Genomic DNA, 27,339 nt, shown 5'->3' on the forward strand with positions numbered 1-27,339 from the left:
GATCCTAGCCACCACCTGGCAAAGGAGTAGTTTACCCTGAGGCACTCATAGCTTGATCTAGTCTGTTAGGAAACCAAACACGGAGTCAGATGCTCCACCCAAAAAGCCCACAAAACCCCTAAAAAAATTTCTTTTGATTTCAGCCAGTCCTGAAAACTCAGAAGATTCAACATCACAGGGGATTTTATGAGCTACAAGGAAAAATATCACATAACAGAAATACAAAAGTCTTACCTAGTTACAGTTCAATGTCACTGAAAAAAAGCCACCCTGTGAATGCAGCAAAGGAGAGACCAGAAATACTGAAAAATAATTATCATCCTCCATACACACTTTGTAAAGCTTTAGCCATGAGTTCAACTTTGAATGAAATTGAAATCAAGGGGCTTAGTGTGTTAAAAATTAGCCATGCATATACATGTTTGTAGCAGCTTAGAGGGATGGGGAGCTCTTGGAGTCTTATGGAGGCATCAGAAGATTGGAGGGAGCCCGTAGTGTGCTCAGTGAGTTCAGCCACAGCAGGAAGAAAGCACCGTCTTTAAGGTTATAGAAATATAGCCACATGTTCAACTATCCATCTATCTAAGTATCTACCTGTTTGCCACACTGCCATCTCTCTATTCATCCATTTCTATGTCTATCTTTTTTCTGGTTTATCTAGCTCCTTTTAGCTAGTCTTCCATGGTCCATTACTGTAGATATCAAAGAAAAGATGATCTTTCTAGATGAATCTTAATGACTTGAGCCTTTGTGCCTATCTCCAAATAACCCCAAAAACTAAAGAAAGGTTTCGGTTAGGTATTTCATCCATGATTATATAAAAGTTAATGGCCTCAATCTGACGCTCTCTGAGTCTTGGAGAGACTTGCTCAGCCAGCGATTCACAGTAAGTCCCTGCACAAACACCAGTACCCTAACACACTGAAAGGTGACAGTCATCCTTGCTCTGCTTCTGCCAGGCTCCTTTCTGGCAGTAAAGCTGATATCCAAATAGTCAGCTTTGTGTAAAGTTTGGATTTATCTCAGTGTGTCTTCACCAATACAATGGTCTTTCTCGGTGCTCAGCTTCCCCATAAGTTAGAGAAATAAACTATAGCAGAAGTGTAAAGGGAACAGTGGCAGGCCAAACCCTCACCTCTCATTTTTACTTCTGCCTATCCCCATTATCAAACAAATCTTGAAAGCATGTTCCTTTGTAGCAATTTGGGTGTAGGACACATCTTGTGTTTGCTCTGTCTTAGTCTCTTTCTTCTCATGAACATTTATGCATTCTCCAAAACTTTACTCCTTGGCACAGGCTTTATTGAGGCCTGGAGCTTAGCAGCATAAAAAAAAAATTAGACATTTATATGTGTAATGAGAACATCCACAGTTACATTAGACTGTATAAAAATGTAGAAAGAACACAAACCTTCATGCTTCATGATATAAGCCAGCCACTAATTGCTTGGGGTTAGAAAGAAATTTTCATCGCTGGGCAGCTTATTCCATCATTGTTCATTATGGGATTTTTTTTTTTGCATTTTCCTCTGTAGCATGTGTTACTGACACTGCCTTGTGGTTTTGCATGTCTGCGTTTCTAAATGCAAGGGTAGAAATAAAATATTAAAGCCGAACATGCAATTGCACTAATATTCCAGAAAAGAAAAGACCATGCCAGTCCCCATCCAAAGTCAGTATCTTCCAAACAACTTTCTTTTATGGTATAGCTCTCATTCTGAAAGTGGCCAAGGGTGCTGCAGTATTATGTACATAACCATAGTCTTGCTATGATTATGACTTGCCATATATTGTTTAAAGCCTGAATTTTGCTCTCAGATAAAATTTCATATTCCACAGAAAACTCAAATGTGGGTTCACACCATTATATCCTGTAGGAGAATGTTCTTTGTTGCCTGACAATAGCAAAACAGGACAATCAAAATCTGTAGAGGCATGACATCCACATCATTCAGACCCAAATAAATCCCATTAATTGTGCAGTTCGTCTACACGTCCACCTTTGTGTCTAGCTATAATATTTTTAATGCTGTATCTAAAGGATTCCAGAACTCCACAGTCTTTGCACTATAAAAACAGGTCCATATCATGTAATTGTATTTACTCTGTAGTTTCACTCTTTTTTTTTCTATCTTCCCCTCTGCTCTTTTTTTTTAAGATTCCCTTTATCTGGAGCAGGGTCACACACGGTATCATTTGAGTCAGGCTACTGAACCATCCATGGCTTTGGGGCAAAGGCAAGAGTAGGTTGAATGTCCCTACTCACCAGGTCTCTGATCACAGCCCCAGTCCCTGCAGGAACTTGCTTTTTCTGTGGCTCTGGCCAGGCTATGCATCCATGCAGTAGCGCTAGAAAAACATTACTTGCAGGCATAGTCTTTGCAAGCCATGTGCTCACCTTCTCCAAGATCAGCCAGTACATAATGCCTCACAGTGTGCTTTTTGGCATGGACAGAATAACAAAGGACTATTTCCCTACCACTTGTCTGAGCCCCTTTGGAGATCTGGACTTTTTGTGTATTAATGCCTGCCCTTTAGTCTTTCAGCTTGCAGAACTATTGAACATGGCAATGTGTTACAACATATAGTGGGGGACAAAGAACATAATCTGTTGTGCCGTGATCTTGTGAGTCACTTTGTAGCAGTGCAAGAGTGTTTGCCATTTCCACATTAGCCATACTAACAGGGATTGTGCTCTTCTGCCAAAGCTTCTTAGCCACCCGGAGCCCAGTGCCTCTCTTGTAACAGTGTGTGATGTACAATAACAGTGGGCACCATCTGCACTGGGTTCTGCTGTTTCTCACACCATCAGCACTCTGCTCTCTGGTAACAGGTCCTGCCCTACTGGATTGCATTGTGAGGGACTGGATAAAATGCTCACTCCAAAAGCCTCCTTCGGAAGAGAAGGTGAGGAAGAGATGAGAAAATGGGGAGAGCAAAGGGCAGCAAACAAGAGAGAGAGGATTGGCTGCCAAAGGATCAGTGAAATGAGGGAACTGGAAGGAGGCACAGAGCAGAGCCACCAGAAAAGAGTGAGGACTGCTCTGTGGTCTTCTGCCCAGTGATGTGCCCAGGAAGAAGTGGAAATACACCCCATAGTATGCAACAGCTCCCAGACAAACTTACTCTTCCTGGGCCAAGGGATGTCCAGCTTGAGCAGAGCCAGGGATGGATCCAGTGGTATGGCAGCTTTGTGGAACCTCAGATGGGGAATGCTTTCGAGGATGCTGAGTTCTTCAGTGCATTTGGTCTGGGCTTAGGTTGCTGAGAAAAAAAAAGGAAAGTTCACTCAGCTGCTCATAATGTGTTATAAATGAATTGCCTCATTTATTGTTCTCAGGCACACAGTGGTTCTCTTTCTTACTGCCCACCAGTGCCAGGACTAGCTCTATCTCTTTCTGCAGACACAGCAGAGGTCCCCCACTCCCCTTTGGTTACAGTGTGGGTACATCTGGGCTAGCAAGATAGCAAGCTCCACTTCATACCCTATGTGGGGTCCAGCCCTCTCCAGTGAGGACTAGCTGTCAGTACGAATGGGCAGCCAAGCCTTTATGCCCACATGTTTTCCACCCACCGCTGAGATTGGCAGTAAAGGTGTCCCCCACGGGTGAATTCCTGTGGTGTAGAAACTCATATCTTAGGAGCTGAACCAAGACCATCAATTCATTTTCCTTGGCTCAACAAAGAGCTATCAGGCAGTAACCAATTTCACCCATTGGCAGCAGAGACAGGATGCAAATTCCAGCTGTAATTATTGTCATTACCCAAGCTAATTTTGTAGGGAAGGAGTTGCCGGCATGCTTATATGACAGCCTTATCTATTAGCTTGTCCATTAGCTAGCAGCGCTGCTGATGGGCAGGCTGCTGCTCTGGACCAGTTGGTCCAGGATCAGTCCCGATCACGACAGACACCATCCAGTGGCATTGGGCAAGATCAGGGCTTCACTTGTGCAGGCAGAGAAAGGGACTGACTTCCCCCACCCCAGTGCCCACCCTGACATTTTAGTCCTGAAAGATGTCAGACAAGAAGAATTTAGAGAGGAGGTGAATCAGCAGAACAGGAAAAAGAGTGACCTGCCTGCACCTGTAGGTCCAGGATGAAAGCCAAGCCCTACAGCATTCGATCCAGACATACACCATGCCCTAGAAATGTAGCTGGTTCAGCGGCCCCGAAGCAAAGTTACTTACTACAGGAAATCTTTGGCTGCATTGTGTTTGTCCACCACAAATCACCTGGTGAGAGCTTTCCTGTTCATATTTTGTATCAGCAGTTCCAAAACTGCAACAGTGAACACCTGAATGATCAGTATGACTACGAAGCATTTATTTGACCCATTTGTAACAATCTGCCACATGCCATAAACCACGCTTTACTGATGAAATAAATAAGTGAAGGAATGCAATCATTAAAATATAATAACAAGTTGCCATCTTCAATTGTAGTCTAAACTACTTTAGTGATGCCATGTATTTCCAACAATCATGCTGCAGCCATAATGAATGAGGTTGTTTAAGGCAGCTGTGGGAGCCTTTCCAGAGCCAAAGTATTTTGTCCTCTGATCTGGAAGAAACTGTAAATACAAATCAGGCTCTGTGCTGATGTTTTCAGAGGCACCTAAGTGAGTTAAGAGCTTGAGCTTTATTTTCAAAGGCGACTTACTTAAACTAAGCTCCCCAGAATATGGAGTCAAATGCCTTAATAGCATTTAAAAACCTGACCCTGACTTATGTGTTTTTTGGCCTTAGACAAAGGGAGGGAAGTCTGGTCCTGACTCTGATGTTGAGTTAGTTTGTCACCTTGGCCAGCCATCTCCCCCTCTGCCTTTGTGAGTCTTATGTGTCTTTCTTGCTTTGTCCACTGGAAGCTCTTCATGGCCAGACAAGACTCCTAGTGTGTGTTTCCACAGCACCCATCTCAGCAGGACCCGGATTAGGGACTACTAAGAAAATAATAAGGATAATCTTGATTTCCAGGGATGAGCTATATGAATTTCATAGTAGAGCCATTTGTTGTTCCAAACAAGCATCTACAATACCTGGGGATCCTACCGAAAGGGCTTTTCCAACTAACAGGACGGCGTGGAAGGCACAAATGCCCTGGATTTCATGGCTCCTTTGACATGTAGGGGAAGAGACAGTGGGACAACGTGTCTTTGACCGAGTGGTGTCCAGCCCCTAAATGGCGAAACGAGACTTTAAAACACAGGATCAGTCTCTGTTTTCTGCCGGATCAGCACATTCTTTCCGTTATTGCAGTTATTGTTGTGTCTGAATACCTAATTAATTACAACAGTAAATGCTGGCTTCTTTAATCACAACATCAGCTGTTCGAATCAATCTTAATAATATGGAATGTGTACTATGGCACCCACGAATTTTACTCTACATAAATTTCTTAAGACCTGTCGGAAGCTTGTTGTACAAAATGATACAATTATTGATATAGATCAGGGCTGTAGAGAGTGATTTAAATTTGATTTAAGGAGAAGGTGAATAGAGCCCTCCCACTCAGTTATTTATTTGTTTTAATGCTGGCCTTCACATAGATTTTTTTTTTGCGCTATCATTATTTTTTTACCCACACTGATTGAACAGTGCTGCCTCTCTTTGATTGCCCTCCTCCGCATCCACCCTCCCAGAGGACACAGTGGCCAAGCTGCAGCTCCTGGGAGAGGTGTAAAATACCTCCAGGACTAGAGCCTTTCTCTTACCCTGAGCTGAGACAGGGACACAGTAGACAGAGTCTCAATCCATACTCCACCAAGGGTATGTGTTTTGATCCCTTTTGATATCAGTAACCATTGATAACAGTAACCATCATTCTTTTTCCTCACCACCTCCACTGGCTTCAGTGCAGCTTCTCCTGATTTACACCCCTGACCATCACAGCAGACTCCAGCCCTCTGTCCCCTACAACAATTTTCACCTGGGGAGACCACATAGCACCTCGCCTTGGCCAGACACTGTAGTTGTGTTACTGGCATCTCAGGAGGGATTCTTTATAGAATATCTCTTAAACCGATTTTATTTATTTTTAACTATATGTACTTCATTCTGCCAGCTCCATTCTTTCATTCTCTGACAAAAGCTAAATGTTGGGCCTAACACTAGCTGAATGCCCCTTTAAAAAGTTGGATTTCAATCTAGAGATATATCACTAGTAAGAAAGCTTCCTGGTGTTCATTTTAAAGCACTAGTATTTCATTTTGAGTTGGGAAATCATCCCTAGTTTTTGGCATCAGGCAGAGGATTTGGAAAGTGACATTAACGGATCTACTTTCTTTGAAGGACTTGGGAGTTATTTCTTGACTTCTGCCTAATGAATAAGTGCTGCCTTTGTTAAATTTATATTTATGGCCATATACTAGGTCATTGCCTTGTTTTATGTCTCCAGGTTTATGAAAGGTTATCTGCCATGGTCACCGTGTGGCATCTTGCCAGCATCGTCTTGCAAAGAGACGTGCTTATATCTGAGCAGGATTTTTTTTTTTTTTTCCATGGAGATATGGATACAATCAAATTAATATAGAGGCAATGTCCAGGGATAAGGCTCTTGCCCTGAGCTGCCAAATGAAGACAATATTACCATCTGTTTTCACAGTACACCTTTAGTTTGCCCTGACAAGGCCAGATCCTCAGCTTCTGTAAAGCAGCAAGGCTACATGGACTTCAGCGGGGCTGATGTGATTGCTAGTTGTCCTCTGGCCTCTCAGGAGCCTCTCTGCTTCTTTCACTTCACCAGCTAATCCTCAGTCTGTATATTAAGTTTACTCTCTTAAATGTCTGTACATTGGACATGAGATCTCCATGAATCTGAGCACAAGGAAAGATATTTCAAATCTTATCTATGGGAGCATTTGCACAGACAGTCACAAGCACATCCAAGGTCTTGCGATGATGTTACAACTGAGAGACATGCTAGTTCTGGTCCAAAAGCCCCTTTAAGGTGCTTTATGAGATCCCTGTCCCTCATCTAGTGTCTCCTGCATCCCTATAGCTCTTACCAGCCCTCAGCTATTTAGCAGCTGAGCCACAGTGGGCTTACACCCTGGCACAGAGAGCATGTAAAGGAGCAAAGGTCTGTTCCTAGCCCTGCATACCTGTGTTCAACTAATATTTACAGTAACAGAGAAGACTGGCCAGCTGGATGCTGAGACAGGGTAACTCTCCTACTTCAGTGGAGCATGATCTGTGTGAAGTCCACAGGGGTGCACAGCCTAAGTTATGTGTCTTATGGAGGAATAAAGCCACTTTCCCTCATGGTCTCCTTATGCTGAGACACAGAAATGCTTCATGTCTCCCCACCACTTTGAATTTTATCACGTGGCGTGCTCCAGTCTACAGTCACACATAATCCCTGGGGCAGATTGGCTGATCGTGAGCCCCTCGTACATCTGAGCCCTTGCTGAACTTATGTGTCATTAGTATGTAGGAGGGCTGTCACTTTACTGAACACAGCATGGCCACAACTTCTTCAAATGTCTACTCTGTGTCTTGAGATTTCTGGATCTATACCAGCCGTTGGCTTCATCCACACTACAGCTGTGAGCATAGGCAGTTATGCCCTTCGCTAGCTTTAAATCATCTGGCAGAGTGAGCAGCAGCATGAAGATGGCTGCCCAAGCTTGTGGGGATGGGAACTTTACCGATGGACACTCCTGAGTTTGATTTTAATGAGCAGGCACTGTACCACCTGGCATGAGAAGGCACATAAGCAGAAGATAACGGAGGAAGGAATGTGCAGCTGGAAGGAGAAAAACAAGATAAAGACCATGAAGGCATTTCGCATGATCAGGAAGAACGGGCCAATCTGCTAGAGCATAGATGCGCGTGAACACAAGGCTATAACCTATCTGCAAGCTGCAGGTAGCGCGTGTATACTTCTGCTTGCTATAAAAAGTGCTAACAAAGAGCAATAAAGGTCTTTGGTTACTGTCTGCCAGAGTCCGTGCCGCTAATTGCCCACACAAGCTACCTTGCCTTCATGATAGGGTACCCAGCCGGACCTGGAGTCTCTCTGTCCCTGTATCTTCATAGGCCGTGTTGGCCAGCATGGACACATCCACTGTACTGGAGTCACAGCTTCATTTGCTGAGCTCTTCGAGCTAAGGAAGATGAGTTCTTCAGTGAGCAAAGGTCATCACTTTTGTTTTTAAGAGCTGCCAAGTTTAATTCCTGCAGGTGATGACTCACCACAACTGCTTTTCCCAAACAGCCAAGGTAGGGTATGAGACTAGAAGTAAAAAGGGAGCCCCAAGCCAGGGGTTGCTGCCTCCCCATGCTATCTAATCCTACAGCCCAGGGATGCTTTTGACTCGCTCCTTTTTAAGAGCATCCAGGGATGGTCGGGACAGCGTTAGGGTCCTGTGTGTTAGACCAGCCGCCTTGCATCTTCTTGACCTATGAGTAAGTGATTGTCAGCTTGGAGCAAAGCTGACTGAAACCAAGGGAGAGTCTTCCCTGTGCTGTGAGCCAGGAGGCAATTCCCTGCGTGATGTGGGGCACAAGGCAGCCTCCTGAGAAATAAACCACCCAGTTAGATACTAGCCTTGTTGACAAGTCATTAAGACTCAGGAAAATAGTGAAGTCTAAAAGCTTTGTATGGGAGGAAAAAAGCCTGCATTTAAAGTCCTGTTGTCCCAAACCCTTTAAATAAAGCATTTTCCCAGTTTTATTATTTAATCTTAAAGGTGAACCATGATTTTCAGTGTATATTTCCTAAGCAGAATGGCTTAGTTACGATGGGCAGAGTATGGCTCCAAAGGCAGGCGAGATATCCACAGATGGGGTAAGGAGAGCAGCTCTGCAGCAAGTCAGGTGGTCCTGTTCAGGACATTAGACTCAGGTATAGCTGGGAGAGTGGGCAGGTCCCGTTTCTGCCGAGCTAAGGGAAGGAAAAAAGGAAAGGATCACCGTACTGCTCAGTGACTTCTCTGTATCAACAGAGGCAGTCATTGCTAATTGTCAGCATGTCAGAGAGAGAGAACAAGCATGCCTGAGTCCAGTCTCAGCTGGAGCGGAAGGAAACGCTGTGAGTGTATCTCCTGAGCAGCAGAGACAATTTCGTCTTCTAGCTCTATAAACAGATGAGTGCAACCAAGGAAGGGCAGTTGCCTTTGGGGCAGACATGGTACATCATCTCCTTTACTGCAGATTGCAAAACCATAGATGTCTTATAAAGATTTGCTCCCTTTACCACATGTCCCCACACCTTCTTCAGGAGATATCTTCTACCTGACAGTACTTGGTCATTGGGGTGGGTGGGGGGGTGGGTGCCGAAGTTATTCTGATCCATTCTCCCAAAGGGGTGCGGGAACTGGTGTATCACTCAACATTTCATAGCCGTTCAGTTTTCTTCTGGAGCAATATGCTCAACATTCTGTTTTCAGAGGCAAACACTTTTGAGCAGAGTTAAAAAGAATAGACTTTAGTTGCTTCCTTCTTCAAGAAGGCAGGAATAAGTGGAAAGAGTTTTTATGTTTTCCAAGCACTTCCTCCAGTTTCCTGGAGCATCTACTCTTTAAAAATTTAGCTTTGCATCTCTACTATGCCTTCCACTGATCTCCCACAAGTTTTAATGTATTTTCCTCACACCTGTTTTCAAGGAGTGAAAAGCCTTACAGTAGGGCAGTGCTTTCCCATTTCACTTACAGAGATATTGAGGGACATGCGAGAAGTGAGTTAGGAAATCAACCAAACAATTTCCAACCTAAGACTGCAATCCCACTTATTTCTTCCTGTGACTACCCCCTCCTCAAAGTCCTTGTGATCCAGTAATGCCCATAATGAACAAGAGCCTCCAAGCCTTAGCCAGCTAATTGGGTTGGGTCTTCTCACCATTCCTCCTTGTATTTTGCGAGAAAAGTGCAAGACCTTGCAAGCTTCCATCATGATCAATGGTGATCTTTGAAGTTAAGGTTCAAGCTGGTATTTGCATCTGTAAGAAAAAAGTTTCTCCATGTTACTTTTGTCCCTAACACTTATGTTTGCCCATTTCCCCACACTTTGGCATACAGTCAGTGTCTCTCCTTTGATACATCAATGGCACCAGATTTCCTTCCAAGAGACCCACACATTTGCATCCTCCAAGCTCTTGCCTCCAGCCACACCTCTGTGCTTGTAGGAAGGAAGAAGGTGGGATGGGGGGGAAGTGGCAGGTCCCTAAGGGATCATCCTACAATTAAGAAGCCGGAGGGACTGCATAAATGTAGAACTGTGCAGCACCAATAAATACAAATTAAACTCATAACAAGAAGTGAAGTATTAGGGCCAAGGTGACATTTGAACTGGAGGTTCAGTCAAGCTTTGCTTTAAATACTTTATTGCTGCAGCTAAAGAAAGAGCTATCCAACACATTTCTCTCCCTCTCTCTTTTTCTCTCCCTATCATCAAAAGGAGAAAAAGAAAAAATCTTAACTGGCTTTGGTTGTTTCAGAAAAATAAACAGTTTTAGGTGGGAGGAATGCACACTTGTAAAGAGAGAAAATGCACTTTGAAGCCAGCAAGGAACTGCATGCCTTACGCAGAGATTCACAGCATCCCCCCTGGAGCAGAAAAGTGCTGTCCCCCTCCCCTCCAAGCAGCATCTCTTCTCCCACAGGGCGCTGCCTGGCAGCAACACGGTCCTTCAAAGGGATGTCGGGATGGCAGGAGCCACTGCTTTGTTCTCTTCTCCTTCCTCCTGCTATGCCCCTATTGTTTTCTGCTCTGACTGAAAGTATCATGCGACTGTAGCTGTCACTGAGATCTGAGTTTGCACAGCGCCTAGCACAGCGTCAGTCCTGGCTTAAGATGACTGCTCTTTGGGGTTGACTACTGCAATGCCAAAAATTCCGCGTGATCAGAAATGGGCTCCAAAATTTATACTTGGCAAAGGAGGGGAAAGGTTTGTTTGCCTTTTGCTCCAAAACCTCACAGGGTGACGGCTGGCGGACAGAGCCCTCCTGGCCATTGGAGGGGGCTCTGTGCAGTCCTGTCCATAAGGTGAGTGAGCTGCTCCTCTTCTGGGACCTTCAGCCCCTGGGTCTAGCTGTCTCACACCATATATTGCTGACGGAAGAGAAAGGGAGAGTGCCTGTCATGTTTTAACCCCTTAATTCCTTCTCGCTCTTCTGTCTCCACAGCACAGAGCCCCACTGCAGCAGACCCCTTGCAGCAAGCCTACGCTGGAGTGCAGCAGTACGCAGGTCGTTAGTATTAACACTTTCTCCCAATAAACCATTCTCTTCTCTAAAGCCTTTAATCTCTGAACACACCTGACGGAGCTGGGGGGAAGGGAAGTGTTTGGTGATACAGGGGAGAGCTGGGGGGGCACAGACTCTCAGGTTAAATTTGCACTTCTTGTGAAAACAAACATAAAGCCCACGGTCTTCTCTCCCTAAGGAGGCAACTTCCTCCCTTTACCCAGGGAAGGTTTCCACTGACTTGTACCTTGGTGCACCTTCATTGGCAGGAGTAGGTCCTGCACAGTGCAAAATCAGGCCACTGATTTGGGGGGCCACTGTCTATAACAGGTCTCCTGAGTGCTGCACTGAGGAGAGAAGATGGGCAACCAGACCCAGAGCCTGGCAGGATATGGTATGTCTGTACATATCCATACTTTAGGGTATGTCTGCACTGGCCATAACTCAGCTAGTTAGTTTGAGGCTTGCTTAGGACCTACACAGACATACTCCTGGCTTCCCAGCACCTTCCTCTACGCTGCCCAATGGGTCAGCCTCCATGCGTGTCACGCTGTACACTGAACAGCTCCTTTGCAGTTGATGGACTGACACCAGCCAAAGTGACCTGGTGCATTGTGCGACCCCCCACTGTGTTCAGGCTCCCCTCATGAAGTGTACATGGCCAACGTTGCGAGGAAGCTGCCACACCAAAGTCATTATTTCCTGTGGTAACTGGATCAATCATGAGCTCCTGCTGAGCAATGCCTAGTATCTCATTTTAGTGCTGTATCTGGAAACTTAATTTAATTCTCTGTGTAGGGCTTCATTTGCCGGTATTTTTGTTATTGTCATTTATTGCTTGTGAGGTTTGATAGATGGGAAGCACATCAATCCTTTGAGCTGGTAATTAACCACTCTGCACACACATAGCCCCTATCCGCCTCTCTCTGGAGTCGCAGGTAACCCATACTGTGTATTTTTAGCAGAAAGGCATATCATCTACCATATGTGGTATTGAATCGTTCCCCTTGTCTGCTTAGTCGGGGAGCTGAGGTGGGGAAAATTGTTTAATTGCTGCACACTGTTTGCACTGTGTTTGTGTGAGAGACAGGAGTTCTCTACAGACATGAAACAAAATCTATATATGAGATGTAAGTGCAACTGTCCCTATACAGTGTGTGGTCATGCAAAAGTTAGCGTAAGGGAGGAAACACACGTGTGACCTGTTTTTATGAGCATGTGAATTAATCAGGGTGCGAGAGAGATTACACGGGGAAATGTGTGCATGTACTCTGCGTGTGGCTGTCAGCATGGGCATCAACACGCTGAGCTCCTGAATGAATGTGTTTGTGGTGCCATCTGGGATAGTTACGCATCTCTGCTGGGAGAGATCTCAGCGGAGGACCCCCCCCCCCATTTACACAGCGTGGCTGTCCCTGGTGTTACTGCTGATGAAGCTGAAGACAGAATGGGTGCTCCTGGAGCATCACTGTGGTGCGTCTGCCACATCTCAGGCTGCATGAGATGGCCCTTCGCAGAGCCAAAATGCAGGGGGAAAGCCCACCTCTAGCTTGGTATGATGGTTTGGAGTGAACGATCCTTGCTTCCCAGCACTGAAATCTGTCCCTCTTTCTTCTCTCCGCTATAGCTGCTTATCCTGCTGCTTATGGCCAGATTAGCCAAGCCTTTCCACAGCCGCCTCCCATGATCCCACAGCAACAGAGAGAAGGTGAGTAAATGGGCTGTCCCTCTTTCTGACCCCAGCACACCATTCTCACAACATTGGTTCCCCTCCTCATACATCTAGAGAGTATCCATTAAATGCCCGATTGCTTTGAATCCCTGGTCTACTGAGTCTTTTCTCCATTTCCATATGTGGCACGGCATCATTGGCACTAACAGTCATATGTGGGAACATCCTCATTGGGAGCTGCTGCTGAGATCTCCTCAGTTCCCAGGGAAGAGAGCATGCTTATGTGCATGGGCCATGAAAAGACCTGCTAGCAAAGTAGACAATAATGTCGGGGGGGGGGGGGGGTGTTACAGGCAAGCAACAAGAATGCAGATAAAAATGCAATTGCAGAGTTGAATAGGTCACAAAGCACTGGTGGCCCTTCATTATAAGCCAGTAACATGATTTCAGACACTTGCTATTTAGAGAACGAGGACCTGTTACTTAGAGGGGCTGATCTAGTCCTTTCAGACTGCATTGATAATCTGGAAACAGAAATCAGGCCTTTTATAGCACAATCTCTACATCAGGCTGAGATTGATCATATAGTAAAAGTAGCTATTTCTATACATTGACTATGAGAGGAGCCTGGGTTATCTAGTCTGCAGGACACGATGGCTGCAGTGCAGACATGAAAAGTAAGGAGAGGTGAATCTGTCACTACTGCATGTAAATGTTTTGGCAGGCAACCATGCCATGTGATATTCCCTTTACAGTCAGTGGGGAGCAGTGGGATCCTCACAGTTAACCTACTCAGGTAGTCCCAACCATCCTCCAGGGAGTCCACTGCTCCCTTTTGACTAGAAGAGTAGACTGCTTGCCTAAGTGAGGCATTTAAGTCAGGTGCTTCAACTTAGTGTAGAGACCCTCATTTTAAATAATTACATTTCAACTTTTATCCTCTATTAGATGACTAATTCAGATATCTCCTATGTTATATGTGTTATTATATATAATGACATTTAATATTTTAATATAGTGTAACAGTCAGAATGAAATGAATCAAGATTACACTATCAAACTAAAACATTCTGATGGCCTAGAACTACTTTGGGGGAGAAATCCTATTTTGCAATAAAATTAGAAATGTCGGCATTTCGATCTAATTTGGAATTATTTTCCGATGTCAGAATTTCCTGGGAAACACAACTTCTAGCTCCTGATTAGCTCTAGTACATGTCCCTGCTCTGAGAAGAGATGCACAGACCTAGCGCATCATTACAGAGCTGTTCCACCATGCTGAAGGACTTTGCTTTTTCTTACTTACTGGGGCTAGATTAAGCACAGGACAAAATGGTGAGCAGATCATTGCTCAGAATGGCATTGTGCCAAGAACCATCAGACGCAAGGGATAGCTGTTATGCACACTTTGAAGACCCACTGCCCAAACACCCCTGTTTTCGCAAGGCACGGTGTGTCTCTGTGTGTTGAGGGTGAGTGTCACCCAGTGGACAAGTTGTCTCATAACTTCTTGCTCCTTCCAGTAAGCAGCTAGTATTGAAGATGGTTGAGGGCCATCTGGCCTAACTGGCAGTCTAACTGTGATAGCTAACATAGGGATGAATGGATTTAACAAGAAATTGCTTGTTAAATTCTAAAGGCAGAATTTTCATATCTGAGGATGGTAAAACAAATCAAACTACCCCAGGTTGTTTCTCAGTAGCAGGTGGAGTTTTCAGCATTGGAAATTAGTAAAAACCCTCTGTAGTTGGGAACAGAGTGAGTTTGGCCTTGAATGTCTGAATTGGTATGAGAAGACTCAGCATGGTTTCCCAGCCACATTTCAGAGCTGAACTGGTCTTTGAGGATAGTCTGTGCTTTTTCATATCCTCCCTAGTGTCTTCCTCTTGGTTTCTGAGCAGTGCGAGGCAAAGCTGATTTCAAGGTGAACTAAGGGTTGTTATCGCCTTGAGCCCAATCTCTAAAGCTACTCTAGATGAAGTTTTGTGCCTCCTGGTCTGCCTTATGCCTTAGTAGGTGTTTCTCAGCAGATGCAGGCAGAATCCTTACTCATGCACAAGACATCCAAGACCCAGGAAATGCAGGTGGCATTCTTCAAAGAATGTGCAAGTTTTACAGAGCAAACTGCTGGCTCTGGTGATGTCAGTTGGAATTTTGCCACTAATTGCAGCAAAGCCAAGATTTTACCCAGTCTATTATAATGTGGCTCTCAAATCCCACAACAGAAGTTCTTTGTGGCACATTCAGATGAAGGAATGAATTTTTCCCTGCTATTCTGAACTGTGGTCTTCTCCTGGGCAGAATTTTCTCAATTCTAACAGACACCTAATGGGGGGCGGGGTGGTGGTGGTGTTTGTTTAACACTTTCAGACTGTTTCATATCTCGTTTATCATGCCAATAACTCCCCATTATGTGGAAATGAACTGCAGCAAGGAGTGGAGAAGGGATAGCTGCTCAGTGAGGAGACAAAGGAAGAGGCAGATGGGAAGTGGGGGTAAGATGGAAAAGCTTGGCATGAAATAGGGGAGCCTGATTGTGGGCCACTGAGGTTCAAAAGTAATTTACCTAAGCAGATGATCGGATGCCTAATTACTTTATTATTCCACCATACCACTATCCCCCCATTTGGAAGAAACCTTGTTATCATCCTCATGATCTCTAGGAAACGCAGAAGATGCAAAGGATCAGCTGATCCTTCATGACAGTTCTTCTAGAAAATTAGTGGGGAAAATTGTGCTTAGCAAATATTCATTAGGGCTTCATTTTCCATTAATCCAAAAGGAAATGTGGAGAGTCTGTGAGTTCAATCATGCTGAGGTGCAGGAATTTTAATGAGCTTTAAATGGGCATCTGTCAGAATCCTGACTTTGCTGTACTTCTCTTGCCAGCCGGGGGATGAGTAATGGCTAATAAAAGGTGGGACCATCTGGGTGAACTCCTCTCTGTAACAGGAAAGGCAAAGTTGCAATTTGCTGTGTTATGACATAGTAATTATGCCCTGATGAAGAAAATGAGAGTATTAAAAAAAAAAAAATCCTTTCCTTCTCCACAGTGTGCCTCAGACGTAAAGGGGGGGGGAGGAGTTGGCTGAGTCAGATCACAGAGTTGTAGGCACATGGGCTGGGAGAAGGAGGAAACCCTCCTTCCCTCTGTCCTCTTACCCTCACGGCAAGGAGCACGCACTGTATCCCCTTCAGCTCGACACCACAACCCCCGAGCAAAGCAGAGCTGCAGTTACCTGTAGAGGTCAGTGCAGAGCTGGGCAGCAGCTGAAAGTACCTTTGAAATAAGACCATGAAAAAAACAATCCCTGCCTCTTCAAACTATACAGTTTTCTGCTCGTGAACACTGCAAGGGGGGTTTAGTTTTTTCAACAAAACCACTTGGACACACCTGTTCCGTTTTGACTTTTGCTCAAGTACAGCATGCTTAAAAATAAAAGTCACATTGAAAAGTTTCATTTTTAGGTTATTTGATCAGAGGCAGATTCTCCTTCTTCTGCCCCAAAATACAGTTTCAACAGAACATTTTCTGAGGGTCTCTACTTTAACAAAACTGCATATTCCTACTAAAGACTCCTCTCTCGATATTTTTCCAAGCACCCCCTGATGTCTGTAAGAGTATATGTTACAGCACTGAGGCAAAAAAGGCAATTACTCTTCTCTATTAATTGGCATTTAAATCGATCTGTAATCTCTCTTGCAGAACCCTCTAGAATGGGGGACATGGTAAAACTGTCCACATTTGGGGGAATCTTCAGGCTGAGTCGAGCTGGGGGGGTTTGAATATAAAATTCTACAAAACAAGATAAGCCTGTGTGTTTGTACATATCTTTCTACTTGTTATCACAGTCCTTACACAGACACAAGAAGGATAATGAAACTTCTGCATGTAGACACAGAGAAGAGGGAACATTTAGTGGGGGGTCACCCAAAACTCTACAGATTAAATGAGATTTTTGAGAAGCAAAGAAAAACTATGAACCGCATTCTTTCATTCTTTTTGTTCTTATTCCTCCATTCTGTCTTTCCATGGCCAAATGTGCTGCTGCATTCCTCTGTCTCTAGATTTTTATTCTGGTGTCTCTCCTGGGAAGGTTAATGAAGTTAGCATAGTCTCTAGGTGACTTTCTGAGGTCCTGGTCTTCTGCTCTGTCCGTTCCTCTGAGAGTCTACAGATTGCTTCCTAGAGGTGACCCACCACCACTCAGAAAGAGGGGATGCCAAAGTAAATCTCCACCATATGCTTTCTCCTATCCTATCTCTCCATTCATGGGTCTTCTTTTTTGTCTTGATAGGACCAGAGGGCTGTAACCTGTTTATCTACCATCTGCCCCAGGAGTTTGGGGATGCTGAGCTGATGCAGATGTTCCTGCCTTTCGGTAATGTCATCTCCTCGAAAGTGTTTGTGGATCGGGCGACAAACCAAAGTAAATGCTTTGGTGGGTAAAGATAACAAAACAATTAGATTCATCCAGGAAAGGGCTTTCTCTGAATACTTTACCTTTCAAACTGCTTTCTTTCTCCTTAAGCTTTATGATTTCTCTCAATTTAGTCCTGTCGATACTTCCCCCTTCCCTCTTTCTCTCCTAATTCTCTAATGCTCAGTTTTGTGCAGTGCTTAGAGGTGAAGGTTTGGCATCTCACCAGCACCAGGGTGAGGGGAGGTGGGGAGGGTACAGAAAAAGACTAAAGCACATGGAGGAAAATGGAGGGGGCAGGGCTGTGGGTGAAATGCTGACGGGGTCAGCAGCGGGAGCATGTGGCAGAAGGGGAATTTCTGTACCTAAGGAAAAGGAAAAGGTCATGGGATTGAAAGGAAGACAGAGCTGTGGGGGCAACTTTGCAGCAACTGTGATGCATTAGGCTGCAAGGGGACAAGGGCTGAACATCAGCTGAAAGCCTGGGCTTCTGGCGTGATGGCTGCTTGGTGGACTGCAGGCAGCCATGTTCTGAGCCCACTGGACCCGAACCAGCACCACAGCAGACACAGATAGACCGACCTAACCCTATGCCTCAGCTGACAGTCCATGCTAAGAGGCTGGGTTTGAAAGCTGCACCGTGCTCACACAGCTGTGGCCTTGCTGCTGGCTCAACCCCCACCAACTGGACCATGGAAAGAGCTCAGCCTCAGCTGCCTGTGAGCCACCAGCTAGGGACACCCTGAGCTGCACCCAAAATGGGGGGCACTCAGCCAGCCAACAACCATGTAGTGATGTGTGCAGGGTGTCTCAGTGGGATCCCGCTGTTTGCAAAGGTGTTGCTGTGAAAGGGCTCTTCTGGCAGTGCGGTGGCATGGGGATCCTGGCACATTTCATCCCATCCCACCTGATGGACAACGGATCTTCCCCATACATGTGCCCACCACTGGGATGTGTAATTTCGGGTTCTCCGCCATCGTGCACTGCTTGCAGACCTTCCCTGACAAGTGCAACGAGACAAACTATTGCTTTTCTTTTCCTGTTACTTGCAGCTGATCTGGACTCTGTCTCTCAGGCAAACTTGGAGAGTTAAGACTTATTGGAGTTTCATTTTATTTTAAAGTCACGCTCAGTTTCTACACTGTGCTTCCCTTCTATGCTGCCTTCCCATTTCCCCTCCTGGACAGCCCACCTCCCAAAACTCTTACCTCATCCCTTGCTCGCTATGGTGCATATCACACAGTACTTCCAAGAGTTTTGTGCCCCTTTTCTATGCACAGTTCCTCCTGCCCATTCACAGAGGGATTGAACAGGCTATTTTCCCCTTTGATTGAAGGAGCCCTGCCCCTGATGTGAGGGGACACAGCATTCCCCTTCACCAGTATTCATTGAGTTCCCACACTCTCAAGAACTATAGGAATGAAGGAGAAAAGAGTTTAGTGTGAAGAGGCAGATGGGAAATTCAAATGATAAATTACAACTTGGCTCCATTCTCTCCAGAGCCCACCTGCTTTTTAGAGTTTTAACAATATAAAAGCTTATAACAAGATGAGCAGACCAGCACAGCTCTAGGTGCCATTGAAAACTAAGGCTCCAAGGATGCCCATGGGTTAGAAATGGACCTTTGGCAATGAAATAGCCATTCCTATCATAAATATTTAGGGGACCACTGAGCCTGGCTCTCCACATATTGACAAGTGGGAAGAACAAAAGTAAATGGAGAAATGAGGTGAGAGCCAAGTCCAGTAAGGGAGTGTATCTTCTGGACAGGTATTCACCTTATCTCCTATTAGCTCAAAGGCTCTCTGGCTACAAGGGTTAATGAGGAGAGCAACACATACCTGGCTTGTGGGGCTGGCTTTATTGCTGCTTCCAAGGTACTGTGAGATCGTGGTTGATAGCTGAGCAGGAATTGAGGGATCTTAGCAGAATTTTTTCTTAACATTGAGTCTTACTGTGAAAATCTAAACATCAGCTTGTTTGACAAAGTAACTTCCAAAACTAATGGTGGGATATTCCAGCCTGAAAGCAGGATGGTGCCCTTTGGATGTGTAGACTCAAGTGTACAGGCAAGCAAAAGCAGTAATTAGAGATTGCTAGTGGATCTTAGTCACCTTATATTAACTTCTGAGACACAAATATCCAAGTCCAGTCGGTTTTGGGTCCCAGCTGTCGAGCCCCAGATTTCTCTGGCTTTAACTTACTTTCCCATAGAGCTGAGTGCCTGCTCTGACTGTTGGTCTCAGACAAACATGTTGACTATGCTGCTATATGTGCACCAACTCCAGAAGGATAGAAATAGCAGAAGGACAAGTAGCTAATTATCACAAATATGTCACACTGCTCTTCAGAACCTCCCATCCTGCTGACCTTCAACTTTAGAGCAATGTAAAATTGTGGAGGGTATTACAGATAATCAGGCCTTTCATTTGTTTTGCTAAGTCCACTGAAGCTGGTGCTGATTATGTTCAGAAAGTAAATTTAAAAAAAAATAAAAATTACTTTTTCCTAAAGGAAAAGAAGGATTTTTCGTAATTTCAAAGTAAGAAAATTCTTTCCTCTTCTGCTTAAACATTTCCCAAAACTCAACAAGTAAAAACAAACCATTTGCATTCTATTTCGCTTTTTGTTAACCCAGCTAGAGCTCTCCAACTGGTAGCCTGGGGGGCAATTCTGTCTGGCCCTAGAAAGCTATTCCAGCATTATATGACTTTTTAAAATGTATCCGCTACACAGATAAGTAAATTTCTGTAACAGAGTCTAGCCCCAGATTGTCGAAAAATTGTCAAGAAGTCCTGCTTTAGTCAAAAAAATTCTGTGGAGAAAAATGTCACCATAGTTTTTTTCCATGGGAATAGAAAATACTTTGTTTGCTCCTCTTGTCTCACTGTTGAAATACCTGTAAGCAGCTAGCCCAACGTGAGTGAAACAGTAGAGCAGCATCTCAAAATAGTACTTTTATCCCTTCCTGTTTGGCTCTGAATTCTCCCCTGCACTTCCACGACAAAGTTAGCTCCTTTGGCCACTACTGGCAGAATAGTGTAGGGGCAGACAAGGGAGTGTTAGGAAGAAAGCGGGATCAGCCACAAGCCTTGTTCCTGCAGTCCCTGCAGAGAACCGTTAGCGTGTGCTGAAGAAACCATGCTGTGGTTATGAAGCCTTTGACTTTCCCAATTCAGAGGCCGCTGCCTCCTGCTTGACAATGACCAGTGAGGAATGTAAACTACAGCAAACACCAGTCTCATGGATAAAATGTGAAAGTGCTTAAAATAAGTCTATTGTTTTCCATAGCAGGACTACTTGCTGCAGTGTGTAAGACTGCCTTAGAAACAACCCTGATTTCTCAAAGAAAAAAGTCATTTGAATTGGGAGGCTACCTTGCCTTTGACTTTTCTTCTGCTGCAGACATCCAAACTAGACCCAAATCCTTTCTTTTCACTTACAATTTTTCAAACCGCTGGCTTTTATTTTCCCCCTATCCTGATGCAGCTGTAACATGTCCAAGTACAGATCAAACCTCTCTCCCCCCACTCACCAACATTTTGTCTATCCCCATGGCCTGAACCTCCATCACACCGACAATATCAGCATCTCCTTGGGCTTCTCCTCACGCACTGCCTTGTCTACCCTCTCGTATTCAAACTTACTAGTTCCACTTTCACAGCTCTTCACCATTCTGTCCCTCTCTCCTCTCTCACTAGTCCTTCACTCAATGCCCAGCTGATACCTGTAGCCTCTTCCCAGGCAGTTCTTTTACAGCCAGCATGTTTCTCCTACTGGGCCATGCTGTCCATTCCCAGTGAAATGTCAGGGTCACAGCAGGAATCATTGGTTCACTTGGGGAAATATTACACTTAATGGGAAACTCCTTGAAGACAGTGACTCCAATTGTCACAGGAGGCTGATCTGGGATGTCTTGCACAGAGGCACAGTGTGCCGCAGTCTGAACATCAACTTCTGCAGGACCCTAGAGCTATATCTTTTCTCTGTGGAAGACAGAGACTGCACTGGTTCTCTCACCTTCCCATTGCATATGTGTAAATTCTTCTGTGTGGACGTATACTAAATGTCAGAGGACATGAAATATATCTATGTGCTAGTCTCAGTGGTTCTGGTAATAATTCCCCCTCTCAGTTATGCAGATAATAAGAAGGCATTTGAAGATGGGGGGGGGGGGTGTTTCTAGGAAAATGTTTTAACAGAGAAGAGAAAGAAAAGGATAGGTTGGACAATATTAATTAGGAAGACATGACAGAAATTAGAAAAATATGGACATGGAGGGAGCAGCAGAGGCCAAATGATTACCCCAAGGTGTCAAATAAGATGTAGATAAATTAAAGCTGGAGGAATTGCTTTACTGCTGCACTTGGAAACTCATTCCTCCAATCACCTCTTTCTGAGAGCTCTGAGCACCTGGATCTCCGGGCTCTTTGCATGCCATTGAGCAGCGCACACTGTCAGGCCAGTTCTGCTTCATGCCCCCATGTATCTCCTTGGCATGTGCCTGTTCCCCATACCTGCTGCTGTGAGAGCTTTAGTTTCTCCCCATGGGACAATGACTGCAGGATGCTGTGAAGAAACTCTTCTATGCCCACAGAGACACCGTGGTTTCTTTCCACTCAGCTCGACATGGTCTGACACCCCACGTGTGAGCAACCACAGCTGCTGGATGTTTTTTTCTCCTTGCCTATGCATTCCAGATGGACTTTCACACTGGCAGTAGGAATATCCCACCCCTTTTTGAAATGTCCCACATTAAATGTAGCAAGGAACATTCTAGCTTTGACTACAAACTGCGAGGGCTTCTTAGGACCATAGATTTATATGGCCTAAAGGAAACATCTTCTCTGACTCTTGGTACAACATGGACATCGAGTTTCAGTCCAGATTCCTGTCCACTCAAAAGTTGCTAGTCGGCCACCCCATTTGGAAAAACAGCCAGTCTTCTCTGAAGTTGCTGAAAGAGAGAAGGATAATACCATTTGATGAGGGTCATAGTAGTTAATTACCTTCACTGTTAAATATTTCTATTCCCTACTAAACTTCTTCCGGCTCCTAGCTTATGAAAAGAAACAGCGGAGCCAAAGGAGGGAGATGAAAGGTGAGAAAAGCAGTGAGCAATGAGAATTGGACACAGGAGGGGGTGAAGCTCAGGAGAAGGGCTGAGGGTTGGGTAGAACTTGTATCATGTTATTAAAAACACATTGTGGCAGTTCAAGACTGCACTGTGGTGGCAGAAAAGTGGGGTGGGAGATGCAAGGCAGCAGGCAGGTCGTGATGGTCTACAGAGTTTCAACTTGGAAGATGAAACAGAAAGAAGAAAGAAGCAGCAAGAGACTAGGACATCGGCAAAGCTATACAGGGCTCTGGGACCAGGGGCATTGCAGATCAGGTCTAAAGTGCATTGGCAGCACTCCATAAGACATAGGAGTGGAACAACGGACCCTGAGGTACATCAGAAAAATATTGTTCAGCACCTGCTCACAATCTGCCTTCAACATGCCCTGCCAAATCTAGCAGTTTCTCATTTATTAAAAAAAAGCTCTCAAGTTCATCCAGGGAAATGAGCAGGTTCAGAAGTAAGGTGGTATAAGGGTAAGAAATTCCAGTCCTGTGTTCCTACTCCATATGGGCAATCATGGGTCAACCTAGCTGTTTGCCTTGGGTTCCTCTTCTTGTAGCAGGACACTGACACATTTGCACAGGGCTTTTTACTATCCATGGATGTGGAGAGTTATTTATCAGCTCAAATTTTTTTGGAGTTTCTTTTTGATTCTTCTTTTGGTAAATAGGAAGATTCTCACCAGATAGAGGAATTATTAGAAAGCACTTGAGAGAGAGGTGGAGCTCTGCTTGCTGCTGTTACCAGTAGTGTGAATAAATTTGATATTTTTTTTTTAATTTTGACTTTTAAGGTGATTTCAAATTTCCTAAGAAAAGTCTCTACCCAAGCATTTCTCCCTGTAGCCCATGGAATTAGGCTGTGTCCTTTACTTTGCATGATGTAGTGACAATACATTTTGTTTCAGGTCCCTGCACATTATCAGATTGTCATTGCCATATAGAATAGAAGAAGCCACTAATTTGAATGCCTGAGTTGAGACAATATGGGGACAATTTTCAAGGCACATTAAGCATGCCTGCGCCCCCCCCCCCCCCGGATATTTTGGTTCAGATCAACACTAGTTTGTTGTTGTCCTCTCCACTCTGAAGGACTTGGCACAGCCGGCCAGCCGAGAGATTAATGAGATATTCAGCTTAGTTGGAAAGTAAGCCAAGGGGAAGAGGACACCATTAGAGGGGTGCTTAGCGCTCCCACAGCAAAGAGGAAGCAGGCGAAAAATTTTATTTGCTAGCTTCTCTCTGTTATACTACAAAGCAGCCAGGCTCTGAGACGTCAGGTCCACAGAGTAAGGATGGGACTCCAGTTCATGAGGAAAGAGTTGTGTGAGTAACAAAGAGAAGAGCTGTTCATCAAACTCAGTGCACAGCACCTCCAGCTATTGCAGTTGGGGGGAGTATTAGTGTTGTGAGACACTATTAATTTACAAACTATAATTAATTTGATGTTTAGATTGATTTCTGATACAATTTCAAAGGTGCATTGAAAGAATTTTTCCTTTATTCTAATGTTTATTGCTTATTGGGAGATAAATCTAACTGTCAGTTATGCACTTACCAAAAGTTTCAGACCAAGCAAGTATGCATAAGGAACAGCTGTTTGCAGCTCTCCAGTTAAAGGGACAGCTCTGTCTTTTCCCAAGAACTGACATTAAATAAAACCTATACATTGTACACAGGGACTTCTGCTTTCTTTTGTAGCTTAACAATTTATTAGAAAAGAATATGTTAGCAAAATCCATCTTCTATTTATCTGTCTGTCCATGTGTCTATCACTATTCTATCCACCTCTCCACACAAGTGATGGACATAGTCCATCCAGAATATGTTTAAAAGTTATGGATATGTTTGTACATACCAACTCACATGCACACTTACACAATCATTTTAAATGTTTTTACTCATAGTGTAATTAGATGGAGGAACTCATTACTGCAGGGTCTTTGTGGCTACTCATTTAATGACCTTCAAATGGGAAATGGCCATTTATGTGACTAATAGAAATGACCGATGTTAAGAGTTAATACCAGAAGAAAGAAAAGAGAAAAAAACAGAGAGAGTTTTTAAGGAGATTAAAAACTTAATGCTCTGAGCTTCAAATCAATCCATCAGCATTGGGACCCAGGAAAAGAACCTGACTGGGCTGTCATGTGTCTGCACACCATGCTATCCTCTAAAAACCCTTTGACATTAGATAGCATAGATGAACTCGAATCGTATACGACTGGTCCTACATATTCTCCAAGGATATTATAGTTTGAAATGTGAACACCCCCATATGTAGACATGCCAGAGGAGGGTCTGTAATGCTACCTTCATGCAGTCCAAAACTTTCTGTTCAGAACTCAGAAATAATTACCCGTCCAACAGGCAGACCCATTTCTGAACGCAAAGTGATGGATCTGCAGAGCACAGACTTACCACATCCTACTCTTCTGAAACTGCAGACCCACCACAACTTTTTGCCTACACATTACATCTGTCTTTAGTTTCCCAAGATCTCTCTCACACAAGGCGAATTCGAGCTGTGGAATGGACGAGTCACTATCAATCCATCCGACCATCTCCCATATATATGTCTTCAACGTCTTTATATCCGTCTATCCTGTGTCATTCACTGCACAGCACTGCTCTTCAGCATTTTGAAGTCTGTCAGCTAGCTAGTTACTAAGCAGCTGCTCAATAGATCCTCACAGCTCTATGGTTGGCCTCAGGCCTTCCTTCCCGCACAATATTTGAATCGTGCTATGAACATGAATTTATTATTCCTCATCTGTTTTCCTAAGGCCCTTCCCAGCAGAGCATTTGAGAGGTTCACAGAGCTAAGTAACAGCATTTTCACAGTGCTCATGGTGTCCTCATTTCACCAAACTATTCAAAACTATTTATTAATTTTGGATGCTTAATCTGAGATGCCATGAGCCTGATCGGTCGGTTCACTTTTTTTTAGTATTTAGCAGAATGCAGGGCATGCTATGTTTATGTGCGCTTCACATGCAGATACAAGCAACAGCCTTTCTGCCAGTGAAATCTCAGGTCACGCACTGAGCACCAAGAAAAGAGGAATAAACAGTAAAGCTTCATCTTCACTGGCAAACTGAAGAGGCCTTGCATATCAGCTCAAACACTGTGCCATAACTATACATATCTTTTTAATGTTTGTGTGCTATTGGCTCTAGTTGGGCCATGACAATTAACTCACAGCTGGATATTGCTTGGGCATGGCTCAGCAGCGACAAGGGCCAGGGACTGTCCCTAGACAGCAGTATAGACAATCCCTCTTTTGAGGGATAACAGAGTTTAGTCATGTAGATACAAGCTGTGATGTACCATTTGCACTCAGAGCCTGCCTTATTTTATTTACTAGTAAAAAAGTAGGCTAGGAGATCTTATTAAAGGAATTTTGTGATATATGATGTACACAGCATAACTGGGATGTCATGGCAGAAATAGGGATCAATTCCAGTTCTCCAAGGCAGCATTTGGTTGTAGAATTACAAACCCATCCTTTCCCTGCCTTATTTACTGTCTACATTCCAACAGTGACAATAATGACTCTGATACATTGCCATTTTCCTCACCCTGTTACGTTATTCACTCTCTACAGTAATTAAAACAAGGATGCCATGAAAAAGAAAAATACAGAAATTTGTGGTTAGAATCAATGCCTTAATGCATATAAAAAACAATACAGAATTAAAATTTTTAGGTAACATAATTTCTTGCATTTTAACTCGAATGATTAATTTTGCAACCTTATCATTGTTTTAATATATTGGTGCATGTGATACCTTCCCTTTTCAAATAAGCAAACCAAAATAAAAAAAAAAAAATCCCCAGATGAGATTAACATCTTCAAATAGTATGTACTGACATCTTCAAAGATTTTCATCAGGGTAACAACTTGCCGATCCCCATAAAAATAGCTATACCTTTCTTAACCATTTCTGGTTTCATCTATCTCAAATTCCCAAACAAATTCAACCTCATCTCCACTCTCCCCAGTCTTGATCTGTAGTAAATCACATATGTGTAGATATGTACATTATATATGGACTATATATTTCTGAAATAGCAAATATGTCTGGAACTTATTAAAAACAATGAAAACCACTGAAAAAGTGGTTTGAGTTTCGGCAACCTGCTCCAATGCTTGCTGGCATTCAAGGTGAAAAAGCTTTTGCTTATATCCAGTCTGGACCTCTCTTCTTTCAATTTATGTCCCTTGTCTGTCTTTCTCCCACTGTGCACGACTGTGAATCATAGAATATCTCAAGTTGGAAGGGACGCATAAGGATCATTGAGTCCAACTCCCTGCTCCTCGCAGGACTACCTAAAACTAAACCACATGACTAAGGGCATCGTTCAGATGCTCCTTGAAGTCTGACAGCCTTTCTGCCATGACCACTTCCCTGGGGAGCCTGTTCCAGTGACCTACCAGCCTCTCAGTGAAGAACCTTTTCCTTAATGTCCAATCCGAACTTCCCCCGATGAAAAGAGACTAGCTCTGTCTTCTTGCTCTTACAGGGCAAGTGCTCGAGTCCTTGTCCATCCTGATGGCCATATGATGAACTCAGTCCAGTTTGTCACTCTCTTTCCTATTTTGGGGGGAAGGGGGTGCCCAAAACTAGATGTCCAGGTGTGATCTAATGAGTGCTGAATAGAGAAATCTAATTGCTTCCCTAATTGACTGGCTGTGCTGTTTTTAATAGAGCTCAGGATGCTTTTGGTCTTCCTTGCAGGCCACGGCACATCTCTAATGAAATCCTCAATAATGTAACCCATGGAAAACCTAGAGACAGTGGGACTGTCCCCCCCATGCCAGCCAGGCATGTTTCTTGTTATAAAAGGGAGAAGGTGCATCTAGCATCTAAGAGCAGCTGCTCTCTTAGGCTACTTCACAGGCAACAGGTTTTCTCCCTTTTTTTTTTGGCAACATGAC

At 44.1% G+C, this 27,339-nt stretch overlaps 1 protein-coding gene across 9 annotated transcripts in view; it reads left to right on the forward strand.

Annotated features, from left to right (window-relative positions):
• LOC143171870 (CUGBP Elav-like family member 4) overlaps nucleotides 1-27,339 on the forward strand; it is a 708,415-nt gene that overhangs the window by 654,690 nt on the left and 26,386 nt on the right. For 3 of the 9 annotated variants that reach the window (XM_076360989.1, XM_076360992.1, XM_076360990.1), the window contains exons 9-11: nucleotides 11,124-11,189; nucleotides 12,811-12,891; nucleotides 17,154-17,297. In XM_076360989.1, the coding sequence (XP_076217104.1) occupies nucleotides 11,124-11,189; nucleotides 12,811-12,891; nucleotides 17,154-17,297 (291 nt within the window). The remainder of the gene's footprint in view (nucleotides 1-11,123; nucleotides 11,190-12,810; nucleotides 12,892-17,153; nucleotides 17,298-27,339) is intronic. The other 6 variants (XM_076360994.1, XM_076360995.1, XM_076360991.1 and 3 more) reach the window with 3 other exon arrangements.

This window comes from Aptenodytes patagonicus, chromosome W (assembly GCF_965638725.1).
Source record: "Aptenodytes patagonicus chromosome W, bAptPat1.pri.cur, whole genome shotgun sequence".
In the NCBI taxonomy this organism is placed as follows: Eukaryota; Metazoa; Chordata; class Aves; order Sphenisciformes; family Spheniscidae; genus Aptenodytes; species Aptenodytes patagonicus.